We start from the raw sequence: 26,566 nt of genomic DNA on the forward strand, positions 1-26,566 counted from the left end.
CGCAGCTACAGGCAGGGAGGGGCTCTGATGCCTCTGCAGGGCCGCACTTGTGGCACATTCAAAGGGCTTAGAAATCCCCACCTGAGCCACGCTGGGGTCATAATCATGGAGGTGGAAGAAGAGCGGCACCAGGCTCCTCCGCACGTCCTTCCTCATCTGCCATTTGTGGGTGCCAACTGCAACCTCCATTGCATCTCGGCAGAGGAGGACGGAGTGCTCTCGCACGTAGCTGGACTCCTAGGAGGAGACAAGGAAGACGGGGGGACCTCAGTCGCAGATCTCCAAGCCCGATGTGAGGAGGCAAATGCTTGTGGCTCTCCCTCTGCACTGAGGAGAACTCATGGGCAACTGGGCATGCATGCAAAGGGACACGCCACCCCATGCTGGGCACATGTGACACCCCCCCCAACATGATAACCAAGCCTGCGCTCTTCCGATGCCTTACATTTTCAAAGAGTGGCAGGAGCGTCTTGAGGAGCTGGAGAGCAACGGGGCCGGCTGTCTGCCTGTCCGCCAGGTGGAGTGTTCTGCTGAGGACAGTCAGGGCCCCAGTCCTGATGTCGCCGTCGCCGTCCTGCAGCTGGGTCAACTCTGGCAGCAGGCCTTGCGGCATCGCTGCCTACGTGAAACACACCATCGAGGACCTCCCCGGCAAACCCACGCTGCATGTGGAGGGTGTGGGGCAGGTCGGGCAGAGATGTCTCCGCCTGCGGCGCAGCCCAGGGCCTGGCCTGAAGCGCTCAGGGGCCTCTGAACACGGCAGCGGTGGCAGCGTGCACCGTTCCCGCTGCTCCCAATTCCTGACCAAGCCCCAGGAACCTGCTGCACACGCTGCGCCTGCAGCCCAGCCCCATGCCGACACCCGCACTGTGCCCGGCTGCCCTTGCCCACCTTCTCACGTCTCCCAGACAGCGTGACTAGGCTTTGGACTGCCAGCCTGCGCAGCAGCACCTCCTGGCTCTTGAGGTGGGCCTGCAGGGTGGACAGCACCTGGCCGTCGACATGCTTTAAGGTGGTGGAATCCAGCAGCTGAAAGGCAATGGGCAGCAGAGTGAGAGCCCGGCACAGCCAGCAGAGCTCCTGGAGAGCTCGGGGCAAGGCACCAGAGCCGGTCACAGCCCAGGCGGGAGGCAGCAGGGTCCACACAGGGCCCTCACCACCTCCCCTCTGCCCTCTGCCTCACGCAGGAGCCCGGCTTCCCCCCGCCTGCCCTCAGAGAGGCAGTGCGTGCCAGCAGGCCCACCTCCACAAAGACTGTCATGGCACCGACGTCCTGCACGGCCTGTCTCTGGAGGAGGCCCATGACCGCCTGTTTAAAGATGGCGGTGCAGCGCTCTGATGCTTCACGCCGCAGAACCCTGGCCAGGGGAAGAAGGCATTGGTGGCACCGAGCTGGGTGGGCATCCCTCTCTGGGGAAGTGCTCCAAGCACCGGCCCACACCCTACAGGCCAGGCCACGTGGGACAGCCCTGCATGCGCACCCTGCGTTGGCTGCTGGTGCCCCACCGCCCACCAGGAAAGAGACCATGTGGGCTGCCTTTCTTCGCCAGGGAGAAACTCTAGGCTTGGCAAGGGCAGAAGGGTCCTCCTCAGGATGTCCTGCAGCAGCCTCCGGCTGACGCAGCCCAGCTGTCTATGGATGGTCTGCACCAGCTCGTCCACCTGGCAGAGGCAGCGCGATGGAGCGGGATGGAGCGTGGCCATGGTCCTCGCTGCCACCAAGCACTGCTTCCCTCCCACCACCACCCTTTCCTGCCCTCAAAGGCCGACCCTCAGGCCCTCCCAAGCCCTGGACTCGGAGCTGGGGGAACGGCCCCTGCAGGCCACGTGCCCAGGGCAGTCCGGCTGCACGCTGCCTACCCTCATCAGCCACGAGCGCGAGCCTCTCAGCACCATCTCCAGCATCTTGGCAACCAGGCCGGTGTCAAAGAGCCTTGGGTGCTGCGCCATGTTTTTCAAGATGGTGAGGACAAACTCCTCCCTCTCAGGCTGGAGAAAGGGACTCCCAAATATCTGAGGGAGAGAGGGAGAGAAAAGGTGTCACGCTGAGTGCCCTGGTGGCAAAGACCGCTGGCTCTGCAGGCAACCAGAGCTCGCCGGTGGCCAGGATGGCCGGAGCTGCTCTGCACATGCTGGGCTAAAGCCTTGGCCTACTCCCTGCACAGAGGTGGTGGCTTCCCAAAGCCTGATGGGCAGGAGGCCGTGCCATCCCCCACCATGGCTGATGCACTGGTTCCTCCCAGGCTGCTGCCACCCCCATGGCTAAGACCCCAGCAAGGGAGAAGCTCGTTACTGTCTCCTGGTCAATGCCGTCCTTGGGCCACATGGTGCTGGTGTTTTCCCGCTCCACTAGTGGCACCGGGTCCTCACGTGCTGCCTGGTAGCCTGGTCAGAAGGGGAAAACGCAGCGTGAGCGGCAGGAACAACGGAGAGCTGGGAGCAGCAGGCGAGGGCGTCACGGAGAGCTCTGTGCTTGGCTGCTGCCCTGCTCCAGCCTCGCAGCAGATGGCTGCCCCTTCCTCTAGCAGAGGCCGCGGCCCACCCCAGCCTCTCTTACCGTGTCGCAGCCGCAGAAGGAACCTGTGGAAGGCACGCAGCGCCTTCCCAGCCCCACGGCTGATCTCCTCGTCCTCCTCGGCGTAGCAGAGGGTGAGCAGCCCCATCAGCCGCCCCAGGAATGGCAGAGGCTTCTTGAGGAAGAGGAAGGGGCTGCTGCCTCTGTCGCGCAAGTCCTGTGGCAGAGAGGAGGGAGAAGTAGCCGCAGCTCTGGAGGGCTCTGCCCTGCGCTGCACCCCACGGAGACCCAGCCTGCGGCAGCCGCCTCAGGGCGAGGAGCGCGCTGGGCAGCATCCCAGGGGAGGCAGGCAGGGAGGCAGGGAGGGAGGGCTGGCAGGGCCGGGCCTGCAAAATGCTCCCGTGCCCTGGGACGGAGCTGGCTGCTGAGAAAGAAGGCCTCGGAGGCAGCAGCTCCCAGGGAGCGGGGCAAAGCCGCTGGCACAGGGCTGAGCCTTGCTGAATCCCCTGCCCTAAGCCCAGGCTTCCCTCGCTGGGAGCCCAGCGCTATGGGCTACGTTGGGGCAGCGGCATGGGGCGAGGGGGGCCGAGAGGTCACCTGCACTGCAGGCCCCTTACCTCCAGCACGCAGGAGGGTCTCAGGTGCTGGATCAGGCTTACAATCCTGCCCATAGCCCTCCGGCACCTAGCCACCAGCGGGGATGTCGTGAGGGGCAGCAGGACCTGGGAAGGCAAAAGCGGATGGTTGTCTTTGGGAAACGACAGCGGCTCCGGGAGAGTGGTGGCTCAGCAGTGCCAGCTGCCAGAGCCCGGGAGCGGGGAAGGACACTCAGACTCCTTCCACTGCCTGGCTTCCAGGCTGAGCCATGCCCACTCTAGAAGGTCATTTCTCTTTAGGGTACTAGGGCAAGGAAGAACCCCCGAGAGCCCTGCTCGTGGCAAACGCCTGACCTGCAGTAGCATCAGCACTGCCCGGATGCTGGAACTCAGCGAAGCCCCAGCCATCACCACCTCCGGCACGCCGTCCCGTGTTTTCAGGGTCTGTAAGGGGATAGAGCAGGTGGCACGCTTGCCCTGGCCCTTCTTGCTGGCAGGGACATGGCTTGACTGCTTTCCACCTGCAGTAGGCTTCAGCTGCCCTCTGCCCTCGGGAGAGGCCTCAGGCTCTCCCTGCTCTTCCTTCTTCTCCTGTCCTCTTCCCGCAGCCAAAGCCAACTAGGAAAACAGGGGCACGGACCGCCTGGCAGGCTCTCCCATAGCTCACCCCGCGCTTACCTGAGCATTGAGGGAAGCACGTTGGCTGTCCCTCTTGTGTGCCACAGGTGGCAGGGGAACACGTGCTTTGGGCAAAGAGGTTCCCGCACGCTCTGGTTCACTCACGTCCATCTCTCGTGAGAGTCCTGGACACTGTGGACTGGACTGGCACATTCTGGCACTTTGGAAAGAGTGGAATGTTATCTTTTTATCCTTATCTCCAGGCTGGATTTCACGTACTTGCATTCCAGTGGGTACTGGTTTAAACCATCTCACTTTTGCCCTGTTTACTTGAAGATGGTATTTGTATCCCAAAAGAAACTTGGTATCTTGTTCATCTCCATCTCTGAGGCTGGTCCTAGTGGGGATAAAAGTCCCAGGTACAGCTAAGTCCCTGCCAGACACTGTTTCTGCTGGTGATAACCCTAGACGTTGCTGAGGAATATTTCTAATATCCCATAGAACTATTCCTAAAAATTCGGGCCATTTCAAACCTACTTTGAAACCTACCTACAAGTTTGAGCAATTTTATTTTGAAGAGACTTCTTCTATTACCGGGTGACCCGCTTAGTGGATGAGGGAAAGGTTGTGGACGTTGTGTACCTGGACTTCAGTATAGCCTTTGCACCGTTTCCCGCAGCATACTCTGAGAGAAACCAGCTGCTCATGGCTTGGATGGGCATACGCTTCAGTGGATAAAAAATTGGCTGGATGGCCAGGCTGAAAGGGTGGTGGTGCATGGAGTTAAATCTAGTTGGTGGCTGGTCCCAAGTGGTGTTCCCCGGGGCTCACTCTTGGGGTCAGTTCTCTTTAATATCTTTAACGACGTCCTGGGCAAAGGGATCGAGTGCACCCTCAGTAACTTTGCAGATGACACCAATTGTGTAGGAGTTTGATCTGCTGGAGGATAGGAAGGCTCTGCAGAGGGATCTGGATAGTCTGGATTGATGTTCCAAGGCCAGTGGTATGAGGTTCAACAAGGCCAAGTGCTGGGTTCTGCACTTGGGTCACAACAACCCCATGAACGCTACAGGCTGTGGGAAGAGTGGCTGGAGAGCTGCCTGGTGGAAAAGGACCTGGGAGTGTTGGTCAGCAGCCATCTGAATATGAGCCACCAGCACACCAGGCTCATATTTTTATAGGAAGGGCAATAGCAACCTGGCCTGTAACAGGAATGGTGCGTCCAGCAGGGGTGTAGGAGTGACCATCACACTGTCGTCGGCCCTGGTGAGGCCCCACCTCCAGTGCTGTGTTCAGTTTTGGGCCGCTCACTACAAGAAAGACACTGAGGTGCTGGATTGTGTCCAGAGAAGGGCAATGAAGCTGGTGAGGGGTCTGGAACACAAGTCTTATGAGGAGAGGCTGAGGGAGCTGGGCTTGTTGAGTCTGGAGAAAAAGAGTCTGAGGGGAGACCTTATCAGTCCCTACATATGCCTGAAAAATGGAAACGTCCTCAGGAGTCAGCAGTGGAGGTTTAGCATGGATATTAGGACAAATTTCTTCATTGAAATAGTTGCCATGCATTGGAAGAGGCTGCCCAGGGAAGTGGTTGACTCCCCACCTGTCGTGGTTGGGCCAGACTGGTGGCAGAAAGGAATGACAGATCCTCTGCCCCACCTTTTCCGGAAGGTATTTACAAGATGTGTAGATGTGGTGTTTAGGGACACGGTTTAGTGGTGGACTTGTCAGGGTTAGGTTAACAGTTGAACTGGATGATTTTCAAAGCATCTTCCAGCTTCAGTGATTCTAGGGTTCTACGGTTCTCTGGTTCTCTTCAGTCTTTCCACCTGTCCTGAAGACTGCGGATGATATGGAACACGCAGTTGTTCCTAAAGTTCTATGGATACGGTTTAGTAGTCCCGCTGAAAAATGAGAACCCCTATTGGATTCCATAGATTCAGATATTCCATCTCTGGGCATGATTTCCCCCAAGACTGCTTTGACCACTCCTGCACTATCAGCTTTCCTAGTGGGAAAAGCAACCCATCCTGAGACTTGGTCCACGATTACCATCAGGTGCTTAAATCCGGGGTATCTTGTCGGGAATCAGCAAGCCATCAGAGGGAGGAGGTGACGGTGGTGCAGAGACCATCCTGCAGGCGTGTCCATTAAATTTCAGCACACTGTCCACCAAACCAGGGTGCCACCCTCCGATGCCACTGATTAATGTCATTATCTGCTGAAATCACCTTTGTAGGGAGCAGCAGTGCCCCAAGCCATTGGTGGAATTGTGTCCCAACTTGCCCAGGGCCAGCCACTTTACTTCCTTCTTCTGCTTTTTCTATCAGCACATCATTTGAAGGCAGCGCCTGCCTGGTTTTGAGGAGCTGCCCTTGCCACTGGGACAGTCACCTCCTTGGCAATCTTCCCCAGACTCTCTCGTACAGCCAGGATCTGCCAATTTGCAAACACCCAGATTGCACAACGCCCTGACGGAGCTGCCACCGGCAGCCCCGGCAGCTATAAAAAGGTGAGGGAACAGGTACATCGTCAGAGTCCTGCGAGGAGCACGTCCCCAGGTACCTCAGCTGTCTGCCCGCTGCAGAGATGGTGCAAGCGACTCCCTTCCTCCTGTTGCTCAGCCTGGCCCTGGTGGCTCCCGGCCTCTCCGCAAGAAAGGTAAGGGCAGGGCTGGGATGAAGGGGACAGGGTGCCTGCTCCTGCCACCCTGCCCACACCTGGGCTGTGCTGTGACACCAACGCTGAGTCCCCTCCGCTCCAGTGTGTGCTGACCGGGCGCTGGTTCAATGACCTGGGCTCCAACATGACCATCTACACTGTGGATGAAGAAGGCGAATTCACTGGCTCCTACACCACGGCAGTGAGTGACACGGCAGACAAGATCCAACCGTCACCACTGGTGGGGTTCCAGCACAGCGTGACCCAGAACAGGCAGCCCACCTTTGGGTTCACTGTCAAATGGACCTTTTCAGGTGTTTCTCCTTTCCCCTGTCCCACCTATGCTGTCCCCAGACCTGCCCTGTGCTCCAGTGTGTTGTCTGCAGAGCTCGCCTACCCTCTCTCTGATGTCCCCCATGGTCCCCTGTCCTCTCTGTGCTGTCCCCAGAGTTCCTCTGCCCTCCCTGTTACGTCTACAGAGCTTTCCTACCCTCCCTGACGTGTTCCAAATGCTCCCCTGCCCTGCTTGTGAGGTCCCTGATGGTGCCCTGCCCTCCCATGTGATGTCCCTGGTGCTCTTCTCTCCTCCTCTGTGATGTCCTTGATGATCCCCTACCTTGCCCAGTGGTTTCCCGACGCACCCCCATCCCCAGTGCTCTCCCACCCCCTGTGGTGTCCCTGATTGATTCTCCCCCATCCCTGACGCCAGAGATCCTAGGCTGCTGCCATCTCCCAGACCCAGAGCACAGAGGACGGGCTGAAGCCCACTGCTCTCTCCCCATCTCCATGTGAGACCTCCCATCTCTGACCCCTCCTGCCTGCTTTCCCCATCACCGCTTTGTCCCCAGAGGGTAGGGACAGCCCGGGTCTACTGTCCCCTGCACTGGGGCAGCCTGCAGGGTCACGGCTCAGCACTGACCATGTTCCCCTCCACCTCCTGCCCTGTCCCCGCAGACTCCATCACAGTCTTCACAGGCCAGTGCTTCGTGGATGAATGCGGGAACGAAGTTTTGAAGACCATGTGGCTCATGCGGTCCCATGTGGACAACATGAAGGATGACTGGAAAGCCACCAGGTGAGCCCCCTGTCCCTGCCCCACTCAGGTCCCCTGTGCATCCCTGGGAGATCAGGGGGTCTCCCACCCCACAGTGCTCACTGCCAAGCAGAGCTGATGCCAGTGTGGGGGTGACCAAGAATGGGGGACACATGCACGGCCACCCCGGGGGTCCTGCCAAGGTGCAAGCGCTGCTGAGGGGTGGGATGGGGCTGGGTGGGCATTTGGCACCGGGAGGGTGAGTGTGCCCTGTGCAAGGGTGCATTTCCCACCCTCACGTCTCCTCTCTTTGTGTCCCCGCAGGGTCGGCAACAACACCTTCTTCCGCCTGGACTCACCGAAGGAGAGGGGGTGTCAGCACGGGGTTTCCTGTACTGGTGGCAGGGCCCGTTGTGTAGACACCTGTCCCTGCCCCACCACCTGCTTCTCCCAGTAAAGCTGTGCTGCAAACACCCACCAGGCTCTTGTCCTGTCATGGATCGGCCCCCACGTTCCCCGTCCCCACCACAGCTTCCCATGGCCTTTCCCGAGGTCTGGCTGGTTTGACCGTCCCAAGGGTATTGAAAATTCCCAAAAGCTCCTCTGCCCGGCCCGGAGGAGAAAAGGGAGGTGAAAGAGGTTGGGAAAGTATCCCTCCCTTTTTCCTCCATAGATTGGGTTTGATTATTCATAAATTCTGAGAGACGGCACCTGAGGTCGATGCTGCGTAGACGTTCCAACACAACCACGTCAACTGTGACGTTATCGTATCATCAGTCGGCATCACACAGGAGTGCAAAACGATAATCCCCATCCCTCTCCCAGGGGTGATCAAGAGCATGGCAGGGAGTACGCAGTGCATGGACGGATTCACATAACACAACCATGCGAACAAACAAAGCAATGGTGTGCCCTAGCGACTACTTACCTAACACAATAAATGGATCTAACAAATTCATTGCAACTCGCGCTGGTTGGATCTGTTGGTACCTCAACCCTTCGTGCCCCGTGTTTGGCACCAGAAAGGACTGTCGTGGTTTAGCCCCAGCAGCAACAAAGAACCGTGGGGGCCTTTTGCTGACCCCCAAGCCACCCCCAACGTGGAGGGATGGGGCCAGAACGGGAAGAAAAAGGCAAACTCCTGAGTTGAGGTAAAGACAGTGTAAAAGAACAGCAAATGAAGGGGAGAATTGTACAAACAATTACAAAGGGGAACGCAGAAAGCCCAGCCCGCTCCACAGCGGAGATTCCTGCCTGCCCCCTGCCATCCCCAGACAGCTCCCCCAGCAATTTGCTGAGCATGACTCACATGGTATCAAATACACCTTTGGCTGTTTTGGGTGTAAATTAACCCTATGCCCAGCGGAACTAGGACAGCCCCGCCTATGTCCCACTCCAGTTTCTTGTCAAAATTAGCCCTTTCCCCGCCAGAACCAGGACATCGAGTGACCGTCACGGGTGATGGAGCCCTGCTTCCCTGGGGGGTGGCTGAACACCTGCCTGCCCACGGAAAGCACTGAGATAATGCTTTGTTTTGTTTTGCTTACGTGCACAGCTTTTCTTTACCTATTAAACTGTTTTTATCTCAACCCATGAGTTTTCCCACTTTTACTCTACGGATTCTCTCCCCTCCACTGCCGGGAAGTGACTGAGTGACTGCGTGGTGCTTACTTGCCAGCTGGGGTTAAACCACAACAAGCAAGAAGATATTAATGTTTGCCTAGGTGGTTTCATGGTGAAACACATGGAGGAAGGACAGCAGTTGTTAACCAGGCTGAGGAAATAGGGGCAGCCCCCGGAATACAGATGGCAGTAAAAAGGACTGTGAGTTCTTGTCCCCCATGTTGGAAGTTTTCTGATGCCAAACCCAAACAGGAGGTTGGAGGATGACCATGGGCAACCTAACCCTGACAAGTCCACCACTAAACCGTGTCCCTAAACACCACATCTACACATCTTGTAAATACCTTCCGGAAAAGGTGGGGCAGAGGATCTGTCATTCCTTTCTGCCACCAGTCTGGCCCAACCATGACAGGTGGGGAGTCAACCACTTCCCTGGGCAGCCTCTTCCAATGCATGGCAACTATTTCAATGAAGAAATTTGTCCTAATATCCATGCTAAACCTCCACTGCTGACTCCTGAGGACGTTTCCATTTTTCAGGCATATGTAGGGACTGATAAGGTCTCCCCTCAGACTCTTTTTCTCCAGACTCAACAAGCCCACCTCCCCCAGCCTCCCTGGAGGTGGGGCCTCACCAGGGCCGACAACGGTGTGATGGTCACTCCTGCACTCCTGCTGGACACACCATTCCTGTTACAGGCCAGGTTGCTATTGTCCTTCCTGGCCACCTGGTCTTGCTGGTGGCTCATATTCAGCTGGCTGCTGACCAACACTCCCAGGTCCTTTTCCACCAGGCAGCTCTCCAGCCACTCTTCCCACAGCCTGTGGCATTCATGGGGTTGTTGTGACCCAAGTGCAGAACCCAGCACTTGGCCTTGTGGAACCTCATACCACTGGCCTCAGAACATGAATCCAGCCTATCCAGATCCCTCTGCAGAGCCTTCCTATCCTCCAGCAGATCAACATTCCTGCACAATTGGTGTCATCTGCCAACTTTCTAAGGATGCACTCGATCCCTTTGTCCAGAACATTGATAAAGATATTAGAATCATAGAATCATAAAATGATAGTATGGTTAGAGTTGGAAGGGACCTTAAAGATCATCGAGTTCCAACCCTTCTGCCATGGGCAGGGACACCTCCCACTACAGCAGGTTTCTTAAAGCCCCATCCAGCGTGTCCTTGAACACTCCCAGGGATGGGGCAACCCCAACTTCTCTGGGCAGCCTGTTCCGGTGCCTCAGCAGCCTCACAGTAAAGAATTTCTTCCTAGTACCTAATCTAAATCTCCCCTCTTTCAATTTTGAACCATTACCCCTCATCCTAGCGCTACACTTCCTGACAAAGAGTCCCTCTCCATTTCTCTTGTAGGCTCCCTTCAGATACTGGAAGGCTGCTAAAAGGCCTCCCCGGAGCCTTCTCTTCTCGAGGCTGAACAACGCCAGCTCTCTCAGCTTGTCTTCATAGGGGAGGTGCTCCAGCCCTCTGATCATCTTTATGGCCCTCCTCTGGTCCAGTTCCAACAGACCAATGTCCTTTTGGTGCTGAGGACTCCAGAGCTGGACCAATACTCCAGGTGGGGTCTCAGGAGAGCAGAGCAGAGGGGCAGAATCACCTCCCACGACCTGCTGGCCACGCTTCTTTTGACGCAGCCCAGGATGCGGTTGGCTTTCTGGGCTGCCAGTGCGCACTGCTGGCTCATGTTGAGCTTCCCATGCACAAGCACTCCCAAGTCCTTCTCCTCAGGGCTGCTCTCCAGCCATTCTCTCACCAACCTGTATTGGTGCTTGGGATTGCCATGTCCCAGGTGGTGGATCCAATGTTTGGCTTCGTTGAACTTCATGAGCTTTGCGCGAGCTCACCTCTCAAGCCTGTCCAGGTCCCTTCCCTCCCTTCCCTCCAACGTGTCGACCACACCACACAGCTCGGTGTCGTCGGCAAACTTGCTGAGGGTGCACTCTATCCCACTGTCCATGTCTCCAACAAAGATGTTAAACAGCGCTGCTCCCAGTACCGACCCCTGAGGAACACCACTTGTCACTGGCTTCCACTCAGACACTGAGCCGTTGACAGCAAGCCTTTGAGTGCGGCCACCCAGCCGGTTCCTTATCCACCAAGTGTCCATCCGTCAAATCCATGAGTTTCCACTTTAGAGACCAGGATGTCGTGTGGGACAGTGTCAAACGCTTGGTGTCAGTCCAGGTAGACGATGTCTGTTGCTCTGCCCTTGCCTACCAAGGCCGTGGCAATATCATAAAAGGCCACCACGTTTGTCAGGCATCGCTTGTCCTTTGTGAAGGCATGTTGGCTGTCACCAATCACCTCCTTGTTTTCCACATGCCTTAGCAGAGATTCCAGAAGACCCACCGAAACCCTGAAGCGACCCCTCAGCTCTCAGGGGCTGGGGGAGCTCAGCAAGGCAAGGGGATGGCCCAGCAGAGTAGGTCCAGCCCATGGGTGTGGGGGGGCAGCAGGGCAGCGCGGGACGGGGAAGAAGAGCTTAAGCAGCACGTGAAGTTCCACCGACTTTTTATTAATGAGTGGGAGACACAGGCTGGTGAGCACAGCCAGCCTTCTCCCAGGGCAGGATCCTCCTCCTACATGCCCTCCAGAGGCGGGAGCACAGGGCCTGCGGGTGGAAGCTGGCGGGAGGCTCTTTCACCGCAACCTTCATGTTCAGCAGGGCTTGAGCCGCCAGGGAAGAGACGCAAAGGCTGCTGTCCTTCGCTGCACCTTCAAGGGCTGGGGTGGAAAGGTAGAGAGCCGAGGTCAGAGCCCAGATCTGCAGAGACCTCAGGAGCCCCTCTGACCAGGGCCATGCCTGGCCGCCAGCTCTTCCCACAGCCTGCAGAGAGCCAGAGGCGCTGCCATCAGCCCGAACGTGCTGGCCACCAATGCCCCTCATGCCCCAGAAACGTCTCTTTCATGAAAAGCTCATGAAAAAGATGTGGTGCTCTGCCCACACTGCCCCTCACCGCCCAGGGAGCAGAGCCCTCTCCGGCCAGGGCAGGGACTGCAGCTCCCCACCAGGCTCTCTCCTCCTCCCCACCGGCCCCGGCAGACACCCAACGCTCACCGTCGTAGATGATCTGGAGGTTTTCCTGCCGCCCATCTCTCAGCTGCCGACCGGCGAGCCCTAGGAACACAAAGCCCGTCACAGACCCTGCTGCCTTGCCTGCACCAGCAGCCCGGCTGCCCCCACCGGCTCCAAGGGCCTGGCCACGTGCCTTCCCCTCCTTGGGCCCGCTTGAGCCCAGGCTGGTTCCCTGAGCGGGAAGGGAGGGACGCCCGGCGGGGTTGTGGCTCACCAATGAACCGGACAGCTGCCTCACGCAAGGGCTGCTGTGGGCTCCGCAGGTACAGCAGGCTCTGCTGCAGGTACTCCTCCGCCCTGCTGCTGCCCTCCGCCAGCTGGAGAGAGCACGAGGGGACAGGGTTGGCCCAGAGCCTCCCCCTGCGCCCAGGGTTGGCCTTCCCTGACTTCCCCTGCCCGCAGGCCCAGGACGCCGCAGTGGGCAGGGCAGTTGGGCCTTGGAGGAGACAGGTTGTCCAGTGTGGCTGTGGGGCTTCAAGGCCACCCTTACCAGGCACTCGCCGACCTTCCACGACTGCTCGGTCTCAAGGAGCTTCCTGAGCTGTCGCCGCTTGAGGAACTTGGCAGCTCCAAGGAGGGTTTCCGAAGAGGCCTGCAGAGCAGCAGAGACTGGGAGATAGCACCGCTGCCCAGGGGACAGGATCTGCGTATGCCTGGGCAGGGCAGGGGGATGGCAAGGGTCGGGGGTCCAAGCCCTGGCCTCAGACACCTGCAGGTGCCACTGGAAAGCCCATGGGGGGTCCAGTGTTTAGGTGTTTGCGGCCACGCTGACCACTCTGCAGGGCCCTACATGCGGCATGTTCAAAGGGCTTAGAAATCCCCACCTGAGCCACGCTGGGGTCATAATCATGGAGGTGGAAGAAGAGCGGCACCAGGCTCCTCCGCACGTCCTTCCTCATCTGCCATTTGTGGGTGTCAACTGCAACCTCCATTGCATCTCTGCAGAGGAGGATGGAGCGCTCTCGCACGTAGCTGGACTCCTAGGAGGAGAGATGGAAGAGGGGAGGACCTCAGTCCCGGCTCCTCCAAGGCCAATGTGAGGACATGAATGGCTGTGGCTCTCCCTCTGCACTGAGGAGAAGAACTCATGGGCAACTGGACATGCACGCAGAGGGACATGCCACTCCATGCCGGGCACGTGTGGCCCCCCCAGCATGCTAACCAAGCCTGCGCTCTCCTGACGCCTTACGTTTTCAAAGAGTGGCAGAAGCATCTGGAGGAGCTGGAGAGCAACGGGGCCGGCCGTCTGCCTGTCCGCCAGGTGGAGTGTTCTGCTGAGGACAGTCAGGGCCCCAGTCCTGATGTCACCGTCGCCGTCCTGCAGCCGCTGGGTCAACTCTGGCAGCAGGCCTTGCAGCGTCGCTGCCTACGTGAAACACACCATTGGGCTGTGTGAGGCAATCGAGGACCTCCCCGGCAAACCCACGCTGCATGTGGAGGGTGTGGGGCAGGTCGGGCAGAGATGTCTCCACCTGCGGCGCAGCCCAGGGCCTGGCCTGAAGCGCTCACGGGCCTCTGAACACGGCAGCGGTGGCAGCGTGCACCGTTCCCGCTGCTCCCAATTCCTGACCAAGCCCCAGGAACCTGCTGCACACGCTGCGCCTGCAGCCCAGCCCCATGCCGACACCCGCACTGTGCCTGGCTGCCCTTGCCCACCTTCTCACTTCTCCCAGACAGCGTGACTAGGCTTTGGACTGCCAGCCTGCGCAGGAGCACCTCCTGGCTCTTGAGGTGGGCCTGCAGGGTGGACAGCACCTGGCCGTCGACATGCTTTAAGGTGGTGGAATCCAGCAGCTGAAAGGCAATGGGCAGCAGAGTGAGAGCCCGGCACAGCCAGCAGAGCTCCTGGAGAGCTCGGGGCAAGGCACCAGAGCCGGTCACAGCCCAGGCGGGAGGCAGCAGGGTCCACACAGGGCCCTCACCACCTCCCCTCTGCCCTCTGCCTCACGCAGGAGCCCGGCTTCCCCCCGCCTGCCCTCAGAGAGGCAGTGCGTGCCAGCAGGCCCACCTCCACAAAGACTGTCATGGCACCGACGTCCTGCACGGCCTGTCTCTGGAGGAGGCCCATGACCGCCTGTTTAAAGATGGCGGTGCAGCGCTCCGGTGCTTCACGCCGCAGAACCCTGGCCAGGGGAAGAAGGCATTGGTGGCACCGAGCTGGGTGGGCAACCCTCTCTGGGGCTGTGCTCTCAGCCCCGGCCGTTAAGCCACAGGCCAGGCCACGTGGGACAGCCCTGCATGCGCACCCTGCGTTGGCTGCTGGTGCCCCACCGCCCACCAGGAAGGGGACCGTGCGGGCTGCCTTTTTTCGCCAGCCAGAAACTGTAGGCCAGGCAAGGGCAGCTGATCAGGCTCTTACCTCGTCAGCATGGCGACGCCCCTGGAGTAGGTCTTGGCACTCAGGAGCATGTGCCAAGCACCCTGCCTCCTCATCTCTTCCACCAGGGAGGCACCACCCAGGCACTGGAAGAGAGCTTGCGCCGTTCTCACTGCAGTCCTGCAGGCAGAGCAAAGCGCAGTCACACACAGAGCCCCGGCCCCGGCTTGGGCCTGGGGAGAGAGCAGGGACGGGGATGGGGCGCGCGAGGAGTGCCGGAGCACCTGAGCACTGAGGGATGCTCGGCCTTCCTGCTCCTACTGCCAGAGCAGCAGCAGCCCTTCCGTAGGCCATCCAGGCTGCAGGAGATCTGGAAGAGCACTGCCATGAAGAGCTGGTCAAGAAGGGCGTGCACGTAGCGTCGGCTGGAGGGCACCAGGAAGATCTCGCCCATGGCTCCGGCCACCTGCAGAAACAGCCCCGGATGTCTCTCACTGCAGAGGCGTCCCTGCGGCACAGCCTGCTCTGGCCAGCAGCCACCCTGCCCCGGGTTTTCTTCCGCGCTGCCGAGCCGGCAGGAGGCAGCGGGCAGGGAGCAGAGGCACCCAGGGCAGCAGGGCCGGGGCAGGCTGCCTGCCTGTGCACCGCGGGGCCCAGCAGCACACGCTGACCTGCCCAGCTGTGGCCCGAGGGCCCGGGGCCAGCTTTATGGGCAGGTGGAGAGGGCAGGAGGAGCTGGAGAGGGGCGCTCAGCCCCGGGCTTGACGGAGCAAGCCTCATGCAGACACTCACGGCCAGGAAATCTCGGCAGCTGTAGTCTCCCGTGATGCTGTACCACCTGATGCATCGCTTACTGACCAGCAGCAGCGTCCTCAGCACGTCGCCCACGAGGCAGGGCTCGCAGGCCAGTGTATGCCACATGGCCCTGGCAGTGCTGCAGAGCCAGAGCACGCTGTCAGCGGGGCCACCTCGGCCTCCACCTCTTCTGCCCGGGCACACCTGGCAGGTCCTGAGCTGCCCCCGAGGCTGTTGGGCTACCTACTTGTCACCGAGCAGGGAAATCCGCAGCAGGCTGGTGGCCACCTTCCGAGGGTTTAAGCTGGCCGCTTGCAGAAGGGTCCTCCTCAGGATGTCCTGCAGCGGCCTCTGGCTGACGCAGCCCAGCTGCCTGTGGATGGTCTGCACCAGCTCGTCCACCTGGCAGAGGCAGCGCGATGGAGCGGGATGGAGCGTGGCCATGGTCCTCGCTGCCACCAAGCACTGCTTCCCTCCCACCACCACCCTTTCCTGCCCTCAAAGGCCGACCCTCAGGCCCTCCCAAGCCCTGGACTCGGAGCTGGGGGAACGGCCCCTGCAGGCCACGTGCCCAGGGCAGTCCGGCTGCACGCTGCCTACCCTCATCAGCCACGAGCGCGAGCCTCTCAGCACTATCTCCAGCATCTTGGCAACCAGGCCGGTGTCAAAGAGCCTTGGGTGCTGCGCCATGTTTTTCAAGATGGTGAGGACAAACTCCTCCCTCTCAGGCTGGAGAAAGGGACTCCCAAATATCTGAGGGAGAGAGGGAGAGAAAAGGTGTCACGCTGAGTGCCCTGGTGGCAAAGACCGCTGGCTCTGCAGGCAACCAGAGCTCGCCGGTGGCCAGGATGGCCGGAGCTGCTCTGCACATGCTGGGCTAAAGCCTTGGACTACTCCCTGCACAGAGGTGGTGGCTTCCCAAAGCCTGATGGGCAGGAGGCCGTGCCATCCCCCACCATGGCTGATGCACTGGTTCCTCCCAGGCTGCTGCCACCCCCTCGGCCAAGATCCCAGAAAGGGAGGAGCTCGTTACCGTCGCCTGGTCAATGCCGTCCTTGCGCCACATGGTGCTGGTGTTTTCCCGCTCCACTAGTGGCACCGGGTCCTCGCGTGCTGCCTGGTAGCCTGGTCAGAAGGGGAAAACGCAGCGTGAGCGGCAGGAACAACGGAGAGCTGGGAGCAGCAGGCGAGGGCGTCACGGAGAGCTCTGTGCTTGGCTGCTGCCCTGCTCCAGCCTCGCAGCAGATGGCTGCCCCTTCCTCTAGCAGAGGCCGCGGCCCACCCCAGCCTCTCTTACCGTGTCGCAGCCGCAGAAGGAACCTGTGGAAGGCACGCAGCGCCTTCCCAGCCCCACGGCTGATCTCCTCGTCCTCCTCGGCGTAGCAGAGGGTGAGCAGCCCCATCAGCCGCCCCAGGAATGGCAGAGGCTTCTTGAGGAAGAGGAAGGGGCTGCTGCCTCTGTCATGCAAGTCCTGTGGCAGAGAGGAGGGAGAAGTAGCCACAGCTCTGGAGGGCTCTGCCCTGCGCTGCACCCCACGGAGACCCAGCCTGCGGCAGCCGCCTCAGGGCGAGGAGCGCGCTGGGCAGCATCCCAGGGGAGGCAGGTAGGGAGGCAGGGAGGGAGGGCTGGCAGGGCCGGGCCTGCAAAATGCTCCCGTGCCCTGGGACGGATCTGGCTGCTGAGAAAGAAGGCCCCGGAGGCAGCAGCTCCCAGGGAGTGGGGCAAAGCCGCTGGCACAGGGCTGAGCCTTGCTGAATCCCCTGCCCTAAGCCCAGGCTTCCCTCGCTGGGAGCCCAGCGCTATGGGCTACGTTGGGGCAGCGGCATGGGGCGAGGGGGGCCGAGAGGTCACCTGCACTGCAGGCCCCTTACCTCCAGCACACAGGAGGGTCTCAGGTGCTGGATCAGGCTTACAATCCTGCCCATAGCCCTCCGGCACCTAGCCACCAGCGGGGATGTCGTGAGGGGCAGCAGGACCTGGGAAGGCAAAAGCGGATGGTTGTCTTTGGGAAACGACAGCGGCTCCCGGAGAGTGGTGGCTCAGCAGTGCCAGCTGCCAGAGCCCGGGAGCGGGGAAGGACACTCAGACTCCTTCCACTGCCTGGCTTCCAGGCTGAGCCATGCCCACTCTAGAAGGTCATTTCTCTTTAGGGTACTAGGGCAAGGAAGAACCCCCGAGAGCCCTGCTCGTGGCAAACGCCTGACCTGCAGTAGCATCAGCACTGCCCGGATGCTGGAACTCAGCGAAGCCCCAGCCATCGCCACCTCCGGCACGCCGTCCCGTGTTTTCAGGGTCTGTAAGGGGATAGAGCAGGTGGCACGCTTGCCCTGGCCCTTCTTGCTGGCAGGGAGATGGCTTGACTGCTTTCCACCTGCAGTAGGCTTCAGCTGCCCTCTGCCCTCGGGAGAGGCCTCAGGCTCTCCCTGCTCTTCCTTCTTCTCCTGTCCTCTTCCCGCAGCCAAAGCCAACTAGGAAAACAGGGGCACGGACCGCCTGGCAGGCTCTCCCATAGCTCACCCCACGTTTACCTGAGCATTGAGGGAAGCACGTTGGCTGTCCCTCTTGTGTGCCACGGGTGGCAGGAGAACACGTGCTTTGGGCACAGGGGTTCCCGCACGCTCTGGTTCGCTCATGTCCATCTCTCGTGAGAGTCCTGGACACTGTGGACTGGACTGGCACGTGCTGCTGGGCATCACCAGCTGCCACACGGGTAGGTCACAAAGGGCCCATTGTGTCCTGCCACCCGGGCCAGCAGGGGCAGCTCGTCCTGCCCTCCACTGTGAACCGGGTTCTACCTGGGGAGTCGCTGAGGGATTCAATGGCTGTTCCTAGAGCATTGATAGAGTCTTCAAGTTCTAAAGCAAGCTTTCCCAAGTCCATTTCTAGTCTGATGTCAGGAGTATCTGCCTACACAAGCAATGGTGGGGCCGGTCACTAATGGAATTTTCCCTCTATTAGGGAATTCCTCTGTCTGCTATTTAGTGCTTTTTCTAGTCTTTGAAGAGAGTTCTTGTCCCCCAGGTTGGAAGTTTTCTGGTGCAACACCCAAACAGCAGGTTGGAGCATGACCATGGGCATACTTCCCATTCCAAATCCAGCAAATTGGTTCTGCTGACATGTCTCCCGTGAGCGGATTTAAGCACCTGCTGGTAATTGTGGACCAAGTCTCAGGATGGGTTGCTTTTCCCACTAGGAAAGCTGATACTGCAGGAGTGATCAAAGCACTCTTGTGGGAAATCATTTCCAGATATGGAATATCTGAAACTATGGAATCCAATAGGGGTTCTCATTTTTCAGCGGGACTACTAAACCGTATCCATAGAACTTTAGGAACAACTGCGTGTTCCATATCATCCACAGTCCTCAGGACAGGTGGAAAGACTGAAGAGAAACAGAGAACCGTAGAACCATAGAATCATTAAAGTTGGAAAATACCTTGGAAATCATCCAGTTCAACTGTTAACCTAACCCTGACAAGTCCACCACTAAACCGTGTCCCTAAACACCACATCTACGCATCTTTCAAATACCTTCCAGAAAAGGTGGGGCAGAGGATCTGTCATTCATTTCCGTGGCCAGTCTGGCCCAATCACGACAGATGGGGAGTCAACCACTTCCCTGGGCAGAATGTTCCAATGCATGGCAACTACTTTGATGAAGAAATTTGTTTTAATATCCATCCTAAACCTCCACTGCTGACTCCTGAGGCTGTTTCAGGCATTTGTAAAGAGTGATAAGGTCTCCCCTCAGACTCTTTTTCTCCAGACTCAACAAGCCCAGCTCCCTCAGCCTCTCCTCATAAGACTTGTGCACCAGACCCCTCACCAGCTTCATTGCCCTTCTCTGGACACAATCCAGCACCTCAGTGTCTTTCTTGTAGTGAGCGGCCCAAAACTGAACACAGCACTGGAGGTGGGGCCTCACCAGGGCCGGGTACGGTGTGATGGTCACTTTCCAGTCCCACTGGACGCACCATTCCTGTTACAGTCCAGGTTGCTATTGCCCTTCCTGGCCACCTGGTCTCGCTGGTGGCTCATATTCAGCTGGCTGCTGACCAACACTCCCAGGTCCTTTTCCACCAGGCAGCTCTCCAGCCACTCTTCCCACAGCCTGTGGTGTTCATGGGGTTGTTGTGACCCAAGTGCCTGACTTGGCCTTGTTGAACCTCCTACCACTGGCCTCGGAACATCAATCCAGCCTATCCAGATCCCTCTGCAGAGCCTTCCTACCTTCCAGCAGATCAACACTCCTGCACAATTGGTGTCATCTGCAAACTTACTAAGGATGCACTCGATCTCTTCATCCAGGACATTGATAAAGATATCAGAATCATAGAATCATAAAATCATAGAATGGTTAGAGTTGGAAGGGACCTTAAAGATCATTGAGTTCCGACCCCTCTGCCATTGGCAGGGACACCTCCCACTACACTAGGTTGCTCAAAGCCCCATCCAGCCTGGCCTTGAACACCTCCAGGGATGGGGCATGCACAGCTTCTCTGGGCAACCTGTTCCAGTGCCTCAGCACCCTCACAGTCAAGAATTTATGCCTGTTATCTAATCTAAATCTCCCCTCTTTCAGTTTAAAACGATTACCCCTTGTCCTATCGCTAGACTCCCTGATCAAGGGTCCCTCCCCATCTCTCCTGTAGGCCCCCTTTAAGTACAGGAAGATCTTCCTGGAGCCTTCTCCAGGCTGAACAACCCCAACTCTCTCAGCCTGTCCTCATAGCAGAGGTGCTCCAGCCCTTGGATCATTTGTGGCCCTCCTCAGGTCCCATTCCAACAGGTCCATGACCTTTCTATGCTGAGGATTCCAGAGCTAGACGCAGTACTTCAGGTGGGCTCTCAGCAGAGGGGAATAGAGGGGCAGAATGGCCTCCCCCGACCTGCTGGACATGTTGCTTTTGATGCAACCCGGGATGCAATTGGCTTTCCAGGCTGTGAATGCACGTTGCTGGCTCATGTTGAGTTTCTCATCCATCAGCACCCCAAAGTCCTCTCATCAGTGCTGTTCTCCATCCATTCTGTGTCCAGTCTGAATTTGTGCTTGGGATTGCCATGTCCCAGGGGCAGGACCCTGCACTTGGCTTTGTTGAACTTCATGAGGTTTGCATAGGCCCACCTCTCAAGTCTGTCCAGGTCCCTCTGGATGGCATCCCTTCCTTCCAGCATGTCAACCCCACCACACAGCTTGATGTCATCTGCAAACCTGCTGAGAGTGCACTCTATCCTACTGTCCATGTCTCCAATAAAGATGTTAAACAGCACTGGTGCTGGTACCAATCCCTGAGGAACACCACTCATCACTGGCTTCCACTTGGACACTGAGCTATTGACTGCAACTCTTTGAATGTGGCCACCCAGACGGTTCCTTATCCACTGACTAGTCCGTCCATCCAATTCATTCCTGTCCAATTTTGAGACCAGAATGTCATGTGGCACAGTGTCAAATGCTTTGCATAACTCCAGGTAGATGACATCTGTTGCTCTCTTCTCATCTACCAATGCTGTAGTACAATCATAGAAGGCCACCAAGTTTGTCAGGCATCACTTGCCCTTGGTGAAGCCATGCTGGCTGTCACCAATCACCTCCCTATTTTCCACATGACTTAGCAGAGATTCCAGGACAGTCTGCTCCATGATCTTGCCAGGAACAGAGGTGAGATTGACCAGCCTGTAGTTCCCCAGGTCTTCCTTTTTTCCCTTTTAGAAAACGGGAGTTATGTTTCCCCTTTTCCAATCAGTGGGAACTTCACCAGACTGCCACGACTTTTCAAATATAATGGAAAGGGGCTTAGCAACTTCATTCGCTAGCTCCCTCAGGACCCGTGGATAGATTTCATCAGGTCCCATGGACTTATGCAATTTCTGATTTCTTAGATGGTGTTGAACCTGATCTCCTACAGTGTGCCCTCCCCTGGTCCCTCCGGTATTGAGCCTGGACTTCGGACCACACCAACAGCCTGGGCTCCCAGCTCATGACCATGGTCCCCTCTGTGGGGGGTGGCATCCAGGTCTGTCCCATGTGTGCACCCAGGGCCAAGCCCCTGACGCAGAGAGTAGCTGGAAATGCAGTTTAAGGGGAAGATGGGGTACAGTGGGGTGCTGAGATGCAGGCTGATGCCAGGCAAGTGTACTGGCTTGCCTGCATGCAGCCTTCACTCTGACCCCTGATTGTGGGACATCCCACTGCTCCACAGGGGGGATGCTGCCTGGGGCCACCCACCACATGGCCCCTGCAGGTGCCCCAAATGGGTGCACAGGCAAGAAGGCACCCAGCCATGGCTGGCAAGTGAGATTACCCAGTTGCTGTCCCTGCCTTGTCCCCCAGCCCCATCCCTCCTGACCCACTACCACCACAGCCACTGCTTCACTTGCACTTCAACCCGACCATGGCCACCGAGTGGCTTCTTGCACCCCAGGGACATGTTGAGGACAGCTCTCTGACAGCAGAGAAAAATTTATTCAGTCTCCATGTGCAGGGGGCAGCAAGCTTAGGGAAAGGGGCTCCCCACCAGCAGGCTGCTGGGAGGCACTGGAAGGAAGCAGGGCAGGGTAAGGGTGTGTTTCCCAGCCAGGATGCTGGGAGCAGGCAGGAGCTCAGCTTGGGACCAAGGCAGTGGAAATCCCCGAGGATGCAGGCAGGACAGCAGGGTGTAGGCAGCTCCGGTCCCAGTCCCCCCCATGACTTGGTGTGGCTGAAGATGGAGGTGTCAGCAGGAGGGGAGGGAGGGCAGGGGTGGGAGGGCAGGGGCAGGGCTCACCTGGTGGCTTTCCAGATATCCCTGCAGGTTGGGACCTCTTCCTGCAGCAGCCACATGGTCTCCATTATCCGGGGCTGAGAGGGTCATGTTGGAGCCCAGCTTATTCCTTCACAGGCCCTGCAGGTCACACTGGAGATCGGTGGTTGTGCCAGCATCTTGGGCAGAGCTGAGACATGGCCACCCCCTCCAGCTTGCCTGGGCAGTGGGACTTGTGCCCTAAATATCTGGGCTGCCACGGCCCCTTCGCATGGCAGCCGGGACCAGTGGCACAGGCACCGGCTGGGCCAGCACCTCTCCCTCCCATGGCAGGGCAGGGCAGAGCGGGGGGTGCTGGGTACCCCCCATACCAGGGGTGGGGGACCAACACTGCCCCCAGGGACAGCACAGCCAGAGCTGGCAGCCTGCTTGGCCACACCCACTGCACTGGGATGGCACATCAGGGCACAGCAGCAGCATGCAGCTCCTCAGCCACAAACACTGTGCTGGGACGGCACAGCATCCCAGGAACAAAGGGCTCAAAGGAGGGGGCTGCCTGGAGGCTGCAGCACTGCTGGGGGAAGAGGCTGTAGGATGGGGCAGGGTCTTTGGGGCAGCAAGCACGCTGTGCCTGGGAAAGTGTCACACGCGAGCACACTGGCATCCTTGGCACCGCCCTGACTACCCTGGGCCCGTTTTCACGCTTACCCTCTCCAAACACCCACTGTGGCTGTCACCAGCAGCATGAGTGGATTCACAAACGCCTCTCCAATCGGTCTGTGAGGTTGAAGCCTCGGGACCCCAGTGGGAATGGGAGATGGGGCTGGGAGCCCTAATGGGGAGAGACCACCAAGGGATGCAGGGCAACCAAGACCTATGAGGGAGCCTCGGGGAGTAAGTCTTTATTTTTGTCCTTTTATCACCCCCACGGCTGCAAAGTGCCTGTCTCTTGGAGTCTCCTGAGAAGGCAGCCCACAGGATAGCAAATGATACGAGCAGCCTGCTTGGTAAACAAGGGAATAGAAACAGAAAGCAAAACCCTAGGGTTTACAGGAAGCCAGCACTGATAGTGTCACTGCCACCACTCCCTGAGCCACAGTCCTCAGCTGCTCCAAACATCCCCCACCTGGCCAGCTTCCCGGATGTCCCTGTCCTCGATCCTTCCATAGCTCTCCTGCTCCCCTGCAGTCACAGCCCAACCTGGCTGGATCCTGCCCTGACATTTGCTGGCCTTTTGCTCTCTCTCTGCTCCTGCCCCAGGACCCTGCTCTGGCCCGTGCTGCCCTGGGGTTTTCCTGTGGCTCTTGGGGCAGGTTGGCTTCCTCCCTCTGCCACATCCCTGGAGCCACTGCAGATCACCAGCCGTCCCTGCACACATAGCCTTGCCCTGCCCTCGTGACTCCCTGTCCTTCTGTCCCTCCCCTGCAGTAACCAGGGGGCAGTTTGGGGCTCCTGCAGGGTGGGGGTGAAGCCCAGACAGAGCTCTCAGGAGAGTGGGACCCGGGCCAGGGACCCCCAGGCTGGGCCATGTCAGGGGGCAGCTCCAGTCAGTCCTAAGTCCTCAGCTCTGTGCCCATGCCCATCCCTGTCCCTGTCTCCATCTCGGTCCCCGTCTCCACCCCTATTCCCCTGTCTGTCCTCATCCCCGTCCCCATCCCTGTCCCCATCCCCCTCCTCGCCCCTGTGCCTATCCCTGACCGATTGCCTATGCCTATCCCTCCTGCCGGCGCCACCCGCGAATTTACGGGAAGCAGCGGTGGGTGCGAGCCGGTCTATAAAAGAGTCCGAGCGCAGCGGCACGGCGGGATTCGGTTTCGCCGCTGCAGCCCGATGAGCCGCCTCTTCCTCTCTGTCCTCGCCTTGCCCGCCGGGGCGGCCCTGGCCGCGACCGCGGCTGGGAGCCAGGTGGGAGCAGGGACACGCGTGGGAGCGCCAGCTGGGGAGACACGCGTGGGAAACTCAGTCCCGGGGGCAGGCTGCACGGGGGCATGCGTGGGGGTCCCAGGTTCCGGGGAGGGGCACGAGCCAGAGATCCACCCCCGAGGGGTATCCCCGGCAGCAGGGGACTCCCTGCCCTAGGGGGGGACACTGAGAGAGCTTCTGGTGAGGGACGTGCTCCAAGGGGGTGGGACGCTCCGAGGTTCTCCCTATTCCCGGGAGGGATGTGCATGAGGATCCCTTCCCTGGCGCAGGGGGGACCTGCTCAGCCCACCCCAACTTTTGGCCCTCCTGACGTGGCTGAGATGTCATCCACTTTATGAATCACGTCTCTTAAAAAACAAGTGCCCGAGCACTCGCTGGGCTCCGGAGACACCCTGCTGTGCTGCTGCCCATAGCTTGCCCCTGTGTTTTCTTTCTTTTCCAAGTTCCTCTGTCAAGCAGCCGAGATCCCCAGGGGGGAACATGCCAGCGCGAAGGAGGCAAAGGCAACCAACACCAAGTGGTGGCCGAGTCATGAGAAGAAACGCCCCACAAGGAACAGCAAGGTGAATGCCAGCACTCTGTGGTCGTCAGGAGGGCACAGGCAGGGGGCTCAGCCCAAGGGGCAGGGGTAGGGGCTGTGTGCAGGCAGCCCTGGGGACTTGTCTGCTCATCCCTCTACAGTGTGACCTGACCGGCTGGTGGGAGAATGAGTTGGGCTCCAAGATGCACGTGTCTGGGGTTGACAGCCAGGGAAACTTCTCTGGCGAGTACCACACTGCTGTGTCCAGCGCCCAGAAACCCATCGAGCCATCCCCCCTGATTGGCTCCCAGCACTTGGATAAAGATGGGCAATGCACCTTCGGCTTCACCGTAAACTGGAAATTTTCTGGTCAGTAGCTGCAGTGGCAGACATGCCTGGATGGGGTGGTGGGATAGGGAGGGGATCTCAGGCTCCCAGTGCCCACTCCAATCCCTCTGTCCCCTCTCCTGCCCTCAGTCTGTCCTTCCCTAATCTCTCCCCACTCTGGGTGGTGTCTGCAGACATCAGGACACCTCCTGAAACACTGTTCGGGCTAGGCAGCATCAAGAGTTGCATTGACAGCATCTCTGCTGCAGAGCATTTCCCTGCAACCATTTGGACCCCCTTGGGCTCTGTGAGCATTAAACCCACCGGCCCAAAAGCAGCTGGGGTTCCACTGGGGTGCTAACAGCCACCGCTCCCACAGACTCCACAGCTGTCTTCACGGGCCAGTGCTTTGCTGGGGAAGGTGGGGAGGAGGTCCTGCAGTCCACCTGGCTGCTGCGGGAGAAGGTCGACTCCCTGCCCAGCGACTGGAAAGCCACCAGGTGAGCCATGGGACACCCAGCCCGGCTGAGACCCCTGTTTCTCTGCTGGCCGGGCACCAATGGGCTTCTGCTTCCCCACAGGACTGGCCACAACGTCTTCACTCGGATGGGCTGAAAGGAGAAGGGGGAAGCCTCTGCTTGGGACACTAGGGGAGCCCTCAGCGTGTACCAGCATGAGGGGTGTTACCAGTCCTGGGTGAAGATATTCCAAAAAACTAAATAAATTTTTTTTCCTTTAAATTCAACTTTGTTGCTGTGCATTTGGATCCACAGTGTAGTCTGTGGATGTGTCCTGGGGAAGCTGGGCTATAGCACTGTCGTGGGGTGTGGGATGAAACTCTCACCCCATTACTCCAGGAAAAGGCTGGCTTCAAAAGAGCCAAAATGGGAAAAAAGCTTTTCCAACCCAAATGGGATGGTGCATCCCCAAAGTGATCCTCTGACACCAGGCACAGGTCAGCACTAGCTCTTCTCTGCTCAGTACCCGGTGAGCGTGATGGGAGGGTAAGCTGGGGGATGCTTCTGCACCCCAAAAAGTGCCCCACTTCTGAGGAAGCCCTCAGACAGGCAGGTGCAGGGTCCTGGCTGTGACCTTACTCCTCTGCTCCACATCCACAGGACAGCACAGCTAGCTGCAGCATATCAAGCCCCAAAACTCTTCCTAGGGAAATGTGTGTGATTTACTGGAAAGGGGATGTCCTGCAAGTCCAGCCCCAAAGCCCTGCCTGCTGTGCTTTGTGACTGACTGTTAATGAGCAGGGCCGGTCATCCCTCCCAGCTGAAACAAATGATTTCCAGGAAACTCAGCTCCAGGGTCTGAATCTGAAACTTGGTCCTCCTGCTGTCCAGTCTCAAAATAGCACCAGATGATGCTGCACCCCCCCTGTTGCATCTTGCCTGGGATTTGAGGAGCCTAAAGGCAGGAGTGGGCTGGTGGGGATGCCGCCTCCCACTGCTCCCCTGGTTTTCTTGCCATGAATGCTGTGGGAGAGCTTTGCTAACAGCATCGGTGGCTTTAGCAAGTTTTCTACCTGCTCTGTGTTTTAGCCCACCTTGCTGCAGACTTGCATTTAGACTTTTCACATCTTTTTAGACTTTTTTTTTTCACATTTTTGTAGACTTTTCACATTTTTTTCTCTTGGGTCCATCCTCTGCTTCTGCAGCAACACTGCTGTTTCCTTCTCGGTGCCTCCCTGGAATTTCTCCAGCTTTTTCAGATGCCTGGCAGCCTTTCTGAGCAGAATGCCTTTGCACCAGCCCTCTACTACTACCACGTCCTTTGGTCTATGCAGCCTTTTACCTGCTT

At 58.6% G+C, this 26,566-nt stretch overlaps 2 protein-coding genes across 2 annotated transcripts; both read left to right on the forward strand.

Annotated features, from left to right (window-relative positions):
* Positions 1–6,300: 6,300 nt before the first annotated feature.
* Positions 6,301–7,877, forward strand: LOC141477204 (avidin-like). Its single transcript, XM_074166290.1, has 4 exons — positions 6,301–6,387; positions 6,491–6,701; positions 7,342–7,462; positions 7,745–7,877. The coding sequence occupies exons 1-4, from the start codon at positions 6,316–6,318 to the stop codon at positions 7,875–7,877; spliced, it is 537 nt and encodes a 178-aa protein (XP_074022391.1). The 5' UTR covers positions 6,301–6,315.
* A 15,922-nt stretch (positions 7,878–23,799) lies between these two features.
* LOC141477325 (avidin-like) lies at positions 23,800–25,497 on the forward strand. Its single transcript, XM_074166442.1, has 5 exons — positions 23,800–23,895; positions 24,357–24,476; positions 24,595–24,802; positions 25,140–25,260; positions 25,342–25,497. Exons 1-5 carry the CDS (start codon positions 23,821–23,823, stop codon positions 25,373–25,375), a joined length of 558 nt encoding a protein of 185 aa, XP_074022543.1. The 5' UTR covers positions 23,800–23,820; the 3' UTR covers positions 25,376–25,497.
* Positions 25,498–26,566: the final 1,069 nt, after the last annotated feature.

This window comes from Numenius arquata, chromosome Z (genome assembly GCF_964106895.1).
Source record: "Numenius arquata chromosome Z, bNumArq3.hap1.1, whole genome shotgun sequence".
Taxonomy (NCBI): Eukaryota; Metazoa; Chordata; class Aves; order Charadriiformes; family Scolopacidae; genus Numenius; species Numenius arquata.

What these genes read in the sequence shown, in the direction of transcription:
- LOC141477204 (XM_074166290.1), top strand. Translation starts at nt 6,316, where the DNA reads ATGGTGCAAGCGACTCCCTTCCTCCTGTTGCTCAGCCTGGCCCTGGTG. An exon ending in CCGGCCTCTCCGCAAGAAAG is followed by an intron (nt 6,388 to 6,490) that starts GTAAGGGCAGGG and finishes CCTCCGCTCCAG; the next exon opens with TGTGTGCTGACCGGGCGCTG. An exon ending in GATGACTGGAAAGCCACCAG is followed by an intron (nt 7,463 to 7,744) that starts GTGAGCCCCCTG and finishes GTGTCCCCGCAG; the next exon opens with GGTCGGCAACAACACCTTCT.
- LOC141477325 (XM_074166442.1), top strand. Translation starts at nt 23,821, where the DNA reads ATGAGCCGCCTCTTCCTCTCTGTCCTCGCCTTGCCCGCCGGGGCGGCC. An exon ending in GCCCCACAAGGAACAGCAAG is followed by an intron (nt 24,477 to 24,594) that starts GTGAATGCCAGC and finishes ATCCCTCTACAG; the next exon opens with TGTGACCTGACCGGCTGGTG. An exon ending in CGTAAACTGGAAATTTTCTG is followed by an intron (nt 24,803 to 25,139) that starts GTCAGTAGCTGC and finishes CCGCTCCCACAG; the next exon opens with ACTCCACAGCTGTCTTCACG.